The 12,218-nt window shown below is 35.4% G+C and overlaps 1 protein-coding gene across 1 annotated transcript; it reads left to right on the top strand.

Annotated features, from left to right (window-relative positions):
- The first annotated feature begins 735 nt into the window (after window positions 1-735).
- LOC114319812 (3-oxo-5-alpha-steroid 4-dehydrogenase family protein) lies at window positions 736-7,314 on the top strand. The gene is made up of 6 exons (XM_028266870.2): window positions 736-1,053; window positions 3,403-3,758; window positions 5,160-5,394; window positions 6,436-6,534; window positions 6,727-6,798; window positions 6,919-7,314. The coding sequence occupies exons 1-6, from the start codon at window positions 889-891 to the stop codon at window positions 7,021-7,023; spliced, it is 1,032 nt and encodes a 343-aa protein (XP_028122671.2). The 5' UTR covers window positions 736-888; the 3' UTR covers window positions 7,024-7,314.
- The last annotated feature ends 4,904 nt before the right edge of the window (window positions 7,315-12,218 follow it).

A 12,218-nucleotide genomic window follows, 5' to 3' on the forward strand; every position in this document is an offset into this window, starting at 1 on the left:
GTGTTTCGAAGAGAAAAGAAAAGAATTGAGAGATATGAATTTTTCTTACTTGTTTGGATAATTTAAGTGGAGAGAAATTGAGAGAAATTTATTTCTCTTATAATTTTTATTTTCAATCTTCCCAAAAGTGAAGAGATTGGAAGAGAAAAGAAACCAAATAATTCTTATATTTTCATAATATCAATTTTATCTTCGTAAAAATAAAAAAAAATAAAATGATTGAAAATTTAAAAATATTATTTTAATAATATAACATAAAATAATTTCTGTTCTTTTCTCTTATAAAATCTAACCAAATAAAAAAAAGAAATCATAATTTTTTTTAAACTTATTCAAACAAAAAAAAATCACAATTATTACTTTTTTTTTTTTTTTTTTTTTTTTTTTTTTCTCTTATAATATAAGTAATCATTTCTTTCTTTTTACTATGTGCTTCTAGGGTAAAGGAAACAAAGTAATACATCTTAAATTTTTTTTATAAATTTATAAATATTTTATGAAGTTACACTCAGTTTCGTAATTCTTTTTTTTATAGTTTATGGGTTCTGAAATTTGTTGATTGGAAGTGAAGAATGGATTGATTAAGCAGAAAGCAGAGGGTGCAAACATTCGTAGCTTCATTTTTGGGATATACATATACTCCACCACGACACGACACGACACCTCATCTCTGACGCTGGGTATATCTCTCCTCTTGAACTTTTCTCATTTAAATCTCTTTGACGATCATTCTCGTGGGTTGATTAAAGTCTCCATAACTTTTATGGGCTATTGCTTCGACAACTGTTGCTCTCAACAATGGTGGTCCTTGGAATTTAACGAAGAATTGAAGTCGAGGTTGTTTTGGGGACGAGACAGGGTTTCAGGACTCTGTTTCGTTTCGTGGTAATGGAGGAGATAGGGTTTGTTCTTGTGTTGTTGTTGAGAGCAGCATGGCTTGCTGGGACATTGCCGATACTTATCGCTGTGATACCCTCGTCTCGGTTTAATTCGTTTCATGAATGTTTGTTAGGGTTTGCTAAGAGAGGGAAGATATTGCAATCCTCTTCAAATGTAAGTAATTTCCATCTCTATTTCTATTTCTATTTCTCTATATATATACACTAGAAGTGATGCATATGATCATTTTATTTTTAAAAAATTAAATTAAGATTATAAACTGTATGATCGAAATTAAAATCTAAAAATTAAAATGAAGTTTGAAAAATCAGAAGTTGAGAGTTTTTTTTTTTTTTTCAAACTTCATTTTAATATTTAGATTTTAATTTCGATCATACAGTTTATAATCTTTTTTTTTTTTTTTTTTTGGGGGGGGGGGGGGGTAGTTTAGGGCATAACTGCCCATATATCTACTATAGGGTTATTTTGAGAAAATCTAGTCTTCACGTATGGTATGTATGTATGCATAGATAGATAGATAGATAGAGGCTATATATATATATATATATATGCAGTAGTTGAGCGTATGAACACAATGCCTTTGTAATTTACATCTAAATTTTGGTTTGATAAATTAGGAAGTTGTGCTGAATTTGAAAATCGTTTAGTAGTTGTTTACGGGATGTGGAGTTTTAAACTAACCTAATTGTAGTTTTGAAACAAAAGTGTGTATAGTTAGCAATTTTATGGGCATTCTTGGGAGAGAAAAACATAAAGTGACAAAACTTCAAAAATGTTATGAGTTGTCTGTTTTATAGAATATATATATATATATATATATATACTAGAAGTGACAGCACACATGATGCGTGCGCATAAAATCATTTTGTTTCAGAAAAATAAGATTGTAAACTATATCATTGAATTCAAAATCTGAAATTTGAAATGAATTTGGAAAAATCAGACGTTGAGAGATTTGGGGGGGAAAAAACCTGAATTTAGGGCATAACTGCCTATATAACTACTATAAGGTTATTTTGGAACAATCTAAAATATGAGACGTCAACACCAACTCTAGCCTTCGCATATATAACAGTATAGAAGATATATAATGTAGATACACCTCCCCTTTATGAGGAGTAATAAATTATAATTATAACTAGACTAAAATAAATGAATAGTATGTGTATGTGTATGTACATGTGAAGCAAATTCACTATCTGTTTTACGTCAAGCAATACATGGAGAAACTCCCGATACAACAATAAAAACAAGATGTGTAGGTGTACTTATGCAATAAGTCAGATAGATATCAACACGTCTAGTACATATATTGACCCATAGAAAAGACTAGCAGGGAAAGCACACAAAGCCAACAACACTCTTAATATAGTTATCACCTTGCTGAGCTTGAAGCCTTTTTTTGAATCCTAAAATGGCAGGTGTGGAAGCATTTACTTGCGTTGGTCCCATTCCCATAATTGTTGGAAGATGTAGATTTTAAATCCATCTACCACGTTAACGTCAAGGCCTTATTTGCTTGGCTTTAGATAATTGCTCTTTTAAGCTCTTCTGAACAACCTAATTTGGGGCATCAATCAATGTGTTTTTCCTGGGAATCCCTCGTTTACACATTCCTATTATTTTTTCCCTTATAGATTCTCCATTTTATCTTTCCATATTATACAGCATCATCTTTGTAGTTAGGTCAAGAAAGAATCTCAATCTAATACTCATTGGAGTTATTTCACGAAGACTTGTCATGTTAAGGAAGAAGGGGGGAACAAGCACACTTAGAGAGCCGTATTGGAGATTCATAGGGCTTTCTTTGGGATGGCACCCATACCATTCCTAAAATGGGAGGCCCTAATGACCATAGATCGAACCTATCCAATTTTTACAGTGCGATGGTTGACTATTCATGGACTAGTTGTACCTATCATTTATTTTTTGGGGTCAATATCAGCAATGCAGTTAATCCAACGAATCACACATACGGATGTATGTTTTTAAATTAAAGTTGAATTGGGAAATTATTTTGGATTTTTGCGGGCTTGAACAATGTTTGAGCATGGTCTGAGGTTGTTTTGTGGCAAATTAATTGAACGACTGCTGGGTTTGTCATTGTCCATTGGTGAAGAAAGAACAACATAGGCTACTTTACTGAGCTGAAACTGGAATTTGAGAAGTCTTGTTTTTAACGAGAAGTTTGTGTTAGGTTCGAACTTGTAAGTGATTGAAGTGGATACATGATCATCTTATCTAAAAATAGAAAGAAAGTGATAATGTATATTCATGTTATGTTATTGGAATGGCACACCACATGTCATGTAGGCAGATCTACTGGATATTTTCTCATCTTTTAGTTTCCATGATTAGTGTGTCATATGTCCAAGCACGGTCGATCGTACTATGTTCCTCTAATTATATATATACACATATTTGAAGCTTTCAAGTACATTTTTCTGCTAAAGTTATTCATATATCCATAATAAATATCTCTGTTAAATTGTTGATTTTCAGAAATTCACTGTACCTCAGAAATTTTTCAGTCATTTTTATGTGTTGGCTGCGGTGTGGACAACATTGTTGCTGGCCACAACTTGGTTTTATGCATATAAAGAGGCACCATTGGCCTTTGGGCCTTTACAATACTCCACTATTGTCAGCTACTTGACTGGGGGTTCGAATATCCTTTCTTTTCATAAATCTCATTCTCATCTAAGCACTGTAAAATATAGATACAAGGTTTGGCAATCTGTATTTCTGCTCTTGTTGATGGAAGTTCAAGCATTGAGACGCCTTTGTGAGACAATACATGTATTCAAGTACAGTCCCTCAGCTCGGATGCACATTTTTGGCTACCTTGCTGGCCTATTGTAAGTTTCATGAGAATCTTATAAACTATTATATTAATTTATAGTTCTCTTAATACATCTTCTATGGTTGTTGTAATTAAAATCTCCTTTATATCAAGAAGCAACTCCCATAATCAAAATATGCACCTGTAAACCCATGTTTTAGGGATTAACAAGTTGTGGCAGTGGATGGTATTTAGCAAGATGAACTGTTTGATAATGATAGACTGTTTGTTTAAATGGCTGCATATTACTGGAAAGACGTGTGGCTACTGATGCTAGCTTTTGTCATGTACTCTTGAATTTTTCTAGATGATTGTTTTGCACCATACCCTGCTTGTAATTGTTCAATTTCTGACTGCCTATGACTCCCTTTTCATGTATTTTATAACTGCAAAGCTTGTAATAGTTGGTTTTCTGCTCTCTAAAAGATGAAATAAACCGAGCACATATTATCTAAGCATATTTTATCATGCAGTAAAACATATAATTTTGTTGATGAAGTAAAATGATAATGGATATAGAGGAAACCGATAGAATTGTATGTGGATGCTGACCCTTTCATTCATGTCTATTTTGTATTTTTGCAATGATTTTATGGTTTTCATTTTTGTGCTGCTCCGTTTTAGTCTTAGATGTTGTCATGGCAGTTAAGTGGTCATTATTATGTCTTGCTTGTAGGCTAAATTTAAGATTTTTCTTTTTCTTTGTGCCCCCACCCAGCCGCTGCATGTGTGTGCTCACATTCACACATTTTTTTCCTCATCCTTAAAGGGTTTGTCGACTGATTGTTAGAATGTCTTTTGTACTGCTGGATGTTTTATGGTCATTTTACAGTTTTTACTGTTTGAACCCGTAACATATATTTGATTGGAAATTCTACTGCATACTTTCTTGCAGATTTGTGAAGGTTCATGAATCAAAACACAACAATATGGCCTTGTTTGGGAAGTAGGCTATTTTAGTTTTTGACTATTGTAGTAGGCTTAAATTTTTATGTTTGGGAAGATGGTTGGATATTTTTATAGTTGGATGTGATGTTTGTGAGAGAAAAAGTGAAATGATTATGGGTTTGATGTGGCATTTTGTCTTATTAACTATTTTAGCCTATTTTGTCTTCTTGTGGATTTTAGCCTAAAAGGCCAAATTTTAGCCTTTGCCAAACGAGGCCATATTAAGCCAATTTCTGACATGTAGGTTTTATAGAATGAAAAGAACGTTATTTTCTTGCTAGAAATATAGTATGTGGTACGCTGAAACTATTGCTGAAGCCGAACTATACGACTGTTAGGAAACCATGATTTGTGATGATTCTAACTGCTCAGTATGTATACGGTCAACTTTTGTCTGATCCTCGATGACAGTATATTATGTATGTGTCAAAAGATATTTTACTGATGTTTGGTATGTTTCTGAAACTAGTTTCTACACAGCAGCGCCACTTTCACTTTGCTGTACAGTTGCACCGGAGGTATTTACATTTGCCGTAAATCAGGTGGCTGAGTTCATTGTTAAAGGAAAGAATCAGATCCCAGCCACTGAATTTGATTGGTGGCAATTTGTGGGTCCTCTTATGAAACTTAAATGGAATTCATGGATTGGAATGGCTATATTTTTTGGGGGTTGGATTCATCAGCGCCATTGTCATGCAATTCTTGTAAGCTTCACATCTGCCATGTTCTTTTGTTTTAATTGAGACGTCAATTTCTTAGGTTTGAATTTCTGTTTTGGTCAATAAAGTATGTGCCTAATGTTCCTCAATGACCTAATCCACCGAGCTTTCATTTGTCCTGTAAGATAATTACATAAATATGTGGCTATAACAATAAGTTGGTGTTTACTGCTAAAAAAATAGATGTAGATGGAGACCACTGCACTACCACATGTGCTTCTCGTTGCGTTGAACAAAAGGTATGAAAATAACTTAACAAAATGAAATAGTGAAGAGAAGTTGGACAGTATGGAGGACTAATACTGATGAACTGTTATTTTAGATTTATGCAAATTATATGCAGAAATGCTGGTCATAAAACAAATGTAGCTGTGCCGGCATGATTTTGCTCATTCATTTTTTTGTACCGGTAAGGAGTGTTTAGTCATAACTCAACTTCTTCATATGTGATACACACAAGCATGTCTTGTTTCGATTTCTAATTTTGATTGAAATGATTCATTCATTTTCTGGGCTACACAAGTTGCTGCCTTAAATGCAGCACGTGCTTTTTTTTTTTTTGAGGAATGCAGCACACAGTTCAGGAGTGTGAAATGCAGCATCTATTTACACCCAATAAATATCTCATTACAACCATTTGTTTAAGACTTTCTTCATAATGTACAAGTATTAAAATAATGAAACATTTATTGTGCAAATAGAAGCTCCCGTATGAAATGCATTTTCACCTTCTTCGTCAGCTCAATTATTTTGGGAATGCGAAGCACAAAGAACTAATCTTCAGAAATACATGGACAGAAGAATATTTTCAGACAAATCTTTTTTGTCTATCAACTTTAGTAAATCTCATTTTATGTTTGACTTTGTTGTACATGACCATTGTCCATTTCAGCCATTCTCTTTTATGGTTTATTATGTTGGGAGAAGGTGAGGTGACAATGTTCATTGTCAAATTAGGAGCCCCACTTTAGTTTATCGTGTTCTCTTTGTAACCATCATTGACGGAACCTTCTACCTTTCAACCAGGGTTCATTGCGGGAGAACCTAGAACAAGCTGATGACTATGTAATCCCTTACGGCGATTGGTTTGAATATGTTTCTTCTCCACACTACTTGGCTGAGATTGTAAGCTTCTCTTCCCTTTCTTTATTTCTTTCTTTCTTTGTAATTCCTCCAGATCTTGGTAGCCCAAAATAGTAGTTGAAATATATCTGGTACGAGTGCTCGAAAATCAAGGAATCTACGGTAACTTTGAACCTAACTTTTCATAAGCACTAGCACTTTCATTGTTTTACACTAACCTGCTTTTTTATGAAGGTTATATACGGTGGTCTTGTGGTTGCTAGTGGTGGTGCAGATCTGACAATCTGGTTACTCTTTGGATTTGTGGTATTGTTTCAATCCCATCGCTTGATATATGGTTGATAATCATAAATTGTTTTTCTTTTCTTTTTCAGCTACTCTACGTCAGTTCTTTAAAATCGAGTTTCTTGTATTGGGGTGTGGCAGGTGGCAAATCTTGTATTGGCAGCGGCAGAAACACATAGGTGGTATCTCCGTAAATTTGACAATTACCCAAAACACCGATTCGCCATTATTCCATTTGTGTATTAGTTCTTAGTCAACCTAGTCACTGATTCTCATGTATTCCAATCTATACAATGCTTATGGTAGAAACACTTTGAGATGTTTATACACTGAATGTAATTGCTTAGAAGCTTTGTCATAAAAGATGTGAAAATCTGAGTTTCAACTTGCCTTGTATAAAGATCGGTGAGATTGATTGCTATTTTAACCAAAATAATAAGAAAAATTTTGATGAAAAAAAGTGTTTTCTGGGTTATTTTTATTTCGTATACTATTGTAATGCAATCAGAGGAGGTGATGTGTATCTGCTGTTTAATCGGAAACATGAGGTATATCCTTGCCAAACTTAAGATTCATTGGCGGTACGTTCAGAATATTCTCTGTTATATTAAGAAGACTGAGTGCCGTTTTGGGAAGTGGCTAAAAACGCTACGTTTTTGTTGCTGCACAAAAAAGCTGAGCCAAGCATTTTGGGCAATTCTTGCCTTTGGCAAGTGATAAAAAAGCTAGGTTGGCTAATTACGTAAGTACCCTCTAGGTCAACAAATTGTGTAGAATTTTAAAGTTTGGTAAGGGTATTTTGGTCATTTCAATTTGATTTGACACCATAAATAAATATTAAACTAAAAAGCAAAAAAGCCAGCTTTTTACTAACTTTCCAAATCACTTTTCAAAAAGCTAAAAAGCTTAGTAAAAAGCCAAAAGTCAGCTTTTTACCAACTTTCCAAAACGCCCCTGAGAGGGGAGTAAGAAAGTAGCAGTTGTACGATGAACAATTAAGGGATGTTAAATTTAATAATAAAGGTGTGGCGAGATTGCTTAATGGTATTGAATTGGGTAATAAGAGATGTGACCGTCAATCAGATAAGATCGTGGTTAAGGGTATAAAATTAATTGGGAATGTTCAATTAGGACATGATGCTAAAGACGAAGCTGTGGTCCACCATATATTGTTTTTATCATAAGTGATAATAGTCCGTCAGATTCCGTCCCTATACCTGACAAAATATTTATTGGAGTTAGCAAGGGTAATCCTAAGACCTGGATTGTTGATCCTGACCAGTCCGACCAGTTTTGGATGTTAAAGAAAATAAGATTCAAGCTCGTTGGTGGCAAGGACAAAGAGGACGTTCGTCACGAAATAGAAGTTGTGGACTAGTTCTTTCCAGTTGATATTTGGACGGATTACAAAGATACGCTCTTGGGAAATGCTGGAAGTATTCAAAAGAGTGTCATATATTTAGTGGCCACTATTGTTAGTGGAAAAGAATGTAAAATTACTTTAAGGAGTCAAATGTACTTTAAAACTGTTTAGAATTATAATTTTATGTATTTTTATTTGTAATGTTCAGGTTAATGAAGGTGGACGATATAAAAACTGGTGTTGTTGAAGGGGTTTCAGCAAGTGATTTCAGTTGTATTGAACTTGCTTTGCCTAATTTATTTTCTCAGTTGAGGTTGAGATACAAACAAAAGAGTATTAAGGTTAATAAAATATTGATAAAATATTCCCCCCTTTGCGCACCCAATGCCAGTGGGTTGGTCAGAGTAAATATCTATGATCGGAGGTTAGATGGTAATGACAGTCTACAGGCGTGGTTCTTTTTCCTGTAGATTGTCAATGCGAGTTAGTCTATTATGGGAATGGTTATTGTTCAATTAACGACAAACAAGTGCCATGGTTGGTGAAGTATCGACTTGAAAATTCGAATATTAAAAAGGGGATTACGTACTGTAAAATGAAGGGGTATCTGAAGTATTCTACGAGTGATATGCCAGAAGATTCGCAAATAAGAGCCCCCTCTATTGTTGTGTTATCTAAAAAATATTCTAATGAAAATATTGATGTTTGGCATTGTCCTCCAACGAAGGCCATTCCGATTCTGACACGGACTAAGTCTGTGGGTTTACCGAAGAGGCAAAAAGATTTGCTATTAGGAGGTTTTGGGAAAAGTGGTTCAGTTATTCATGAACGCAGAGGTCATCCTAGTTTGTCCGAGATTGATGTACGCAGAGGTGGTGATGACACTAGTGATGCTGATCTTGGTCCGTCGATTTCGGAGGTTGGTGTTAGCAAGGAGAAAGTTGATCGTAAAGGATCAGTCTTTATGGATCCCACAGAATTTTCTAATGTTTTACGAAATATAATCATCAGTGTAAAAAATAGTGATGTAACTCAAGATGTAATAGTTGATGATAAAGGAAATGTAGTAAGTAAATAAAACTTTGAGTGGTTTTGTAAATAAAATTAATAAAATTTGTCATTAATCATGACAGTGGTTACAACTATTAATCAGGACATCAAACCATTCTTTCATTTTTGGAGACATTGCATCTAACCAACTACTGTCCCCCATTAGTTAATATAATACAAGGAATTCCTCCTCTAATAGTGGAATCTAGTTGGAATTTAACAAATACATGGAAATCTCTCTGGCAGCCTACTAAATTTTTCATTAATTTAGTGGGGACTGTCGAGTATTTGATGTCGTCTATGACGTTGTAGACGGCGTCTTGGTCATAGTCCTTGAAGCTTATTCTGCCGGAGAAGTAATTGTGTCGTCCGAGGCTTTTGGCCTAGGCGGTTTTGCCTGTTCTTGAGGGTCCTTCGAGGTAGAGGGAGATTGAGCGGATGGCCCTCTGTTCTGGTTCCTCTTATCAAAAAAGGAGCAGAGTTCTTCGTCAGCATATAAATTGTTGATATTATTTTTGTGTATCCCTAATCTAAGGAAGTCGTCTTCTCTCCAAACAGAGAAATAACAATTTTGACAAAACTAGTACTGAACGAAATTTTGACTTACAAACAAAATATTATTTTTTGCCCATTTTTTTACTTCTTCATTTAAGAAAGGAAATGAATTAAAGGGGCTAGTATATAGGGCCTCTCTCTTTGTAATGATCCCTCGAAAATATTTTTAATTGGGGGTATTTTGTGACGTAATCGGTGGGACATCTTTCTTTACAGAGTGCAAAGAATTGTTCCTCCGTTTCTGCTTCTCCAAGTATTCCCCTCCAGAGTTCGTCTCTGTTTTTCGAAGGACTTTTCCCCTTAGATGAAAACTCTTCCCATTCGACGAACTCACCCCCTTTCTGTATATACTGTCGACTTGCTATTGGCGAGTGAAGTTTTTCTATATATGGATGATAGATTCTGCCGTTGGTTCTAGTGAGATCGAAAAATCTCGGGTTGGAGGTTTGAATTTTCTTCGTGCATTGAACCATGGCATGGAGGTGGGGGTTTCTATCTTCGTGGAGCTCTCTTGCGGCAAGTATGTAGTATGGCTGACAGGCTAGTTGGAGAAGGGATTTGAGTAGTTCTAAGAGTTGTTCTTTTAGGCATGGGCATTGTGGGTAGGTGAGGAAAACATTCTTGGCATAAAAACGGAAAGAGGCTTGGCGAGGCATTTTGTAATGGTAAATAGTGAACTCACACCAGTCGTACAAGGCCTCCCTATTAGTTAAAAAACCTGGTGTGAATGGTGTGAGTGGTGTGACTGGGGGGGCGCTATATTAATATTACCAACGCCCCCCCTCCCGCTGATCTGGGCCGTCCATTATTGTACTTATGGACACGTGTATGGATGTGGTTAAAAGGAAGTCACACCCGGGCCCAGGTGTGAGTGGTGTGAGTACTTTTGATTCATTTGCCAGATAATGCTATACACGTGTCGCTTTTCTGGTGGTTTGTGTGGTTGTAAAGTAAATATTCTTGCAGAATGATAGACATAAAGCAAAGGCAGGAAAATATATGTGTTTGAATTATTTTGAATGGGGAATCTTCGTCCTTACACGCGGTCCATTATTGCTAAATATTTGGTACCATAAAATATTTTATAGCAGAGAGGAATATGCTTTTGTAGTGGGATAGCTATTGTGGTGAAGTTGTTTTCTGGTACCTTGTTTCGTCCCTCATTTTCAGTCTTTTTTTGTTGTTGATTGTTTTGGTATACAATGTTGTACTCCTTAGAAGAGTATCCCGAGAATTACGGGCAGTTCACTCAAATGTGTGTAAATCGTTTTTTGACGTGGCAAATAGGACTGTGGGAAAAGAGGCGGCGGTTAGCTCTAGTGAAGTTTGTTCGTGAGTATGAGGAGCAGAGGGAAAAAATATCAAAGCTAAGATGTCTGAACAAACTGTCATTACCATCTAACCTCTGATCATAAACATTTACGCTGATCAACCCACTAGCATTGGGTGCGCAAAAAGGGAAATATTTTATCAATATTTTATCAACCTTAATACTTTTTTGTTTGTATCTTAACCTTAATTGAGAAAATAAATTAGGCAACGCACGTTCAATACAACTGAAATCACTTGCTGAAACACCTTCAACAACACCAGTTTTTATATCGTCCGCCTCCATTCAAAACCTGAACATTACAAATAAAAAAATACATAAAATTATAATTCTAAACAGTCTTAAAGTACATTTGACTCCTTAAAGTAATTTTGCATTCTTTTCCACTAACAGTAGCGGCCACTAAATATATGGCACCCTTTTGAATATTTCCAACATTTCCCAAGAGCATATCTTTGTAGTCTGTCCAAACATCAACTGGGAAGAACCGGTCCACAACTTCTATCCCGTGACGAACGAACTCTTTGTCCTTGCCACCAACGAGCTTGAATCTCATTTTCTTTAACATCCGAAACCGGTCGAACTGGTCAGGATCAACAATCCAGGTCTCAGGATTACCCTCGCCAACTCTAATAAATATCTTGTCAGGTGTAGGGACGGAATCTGACGAACTATTATCACTTATGATGAAAAACAATATGTGGTGAACCACAGCTTCGTCTTTAGCATCTTGTCCTAATTGAACATTCCCAATTAATTTTATATCCTTAACCACGATCTTGTCTAATTAACGGTTACATCTCTTATTACGCAACTCAATACCATTAAGCAATCTCGCCACACTTTTATTATCAAATTTAACATCCCTTAATTGTTCATCGTACAGGTGCAACTTCCTTATTCCCCTCTTAGTCTTCTTAATAAAATGGGAAATATTCTAAACGTACCGCCGGCAAACATACGCCGCCTTAAAAGGTGCACAACCACAGTAACTCTGCTTTTATCCACTGACCACCGATGTCTTTGACCTCCGGTACGCAAAGGGAGTCCGATACTAGCTGCCCATACCTCCTTCCATTTTTTATAAAACACTCCAAATCTTTTATCTTACAAATTCGGCAGATTCTCTTACCTCTGCTAACC

The sequence above is a fragment of the Camellia sinensis genome, chromosome 5, assembly GCF_055761805.1.
Source record: "Camellia sinensis isolate YWXY chromosome 5, ASM5576180v1, whole genome shotgun sequence".
NCBI classification, from domain to species: Eukaryota; Viridiplantae; Streptophyta; class Magnoliopsida; order Ericales; family Theaceae; genus Camellia; species Camellia sinensis.

Excerpts from the sequence above, each read along its gene's own strand:
- LOC114319812 (XM_028266870.2), top strand. The coding sequence starts at position 889 with ATGGAGGAGATAGGGTTTGTTCTTGTGTTGTTGTTGAGAGCAGCATGG. Across the intron at positions 6,535-6,726 it reads CACACTACTTGGCTGAGATT|GTTATATACGGTGGTCTTGT; the intron begins GTAAGCTTCTCT and ends TTTTTTATGAAG. Across the intron at positions 6,799-6,918 it reads GGTTACTCTTTGGATTTGTG|GTGGCAAATCTTGTATTGGC; the intron begins GTATTGTTTCAA and ends GGGGTGTGGCAG.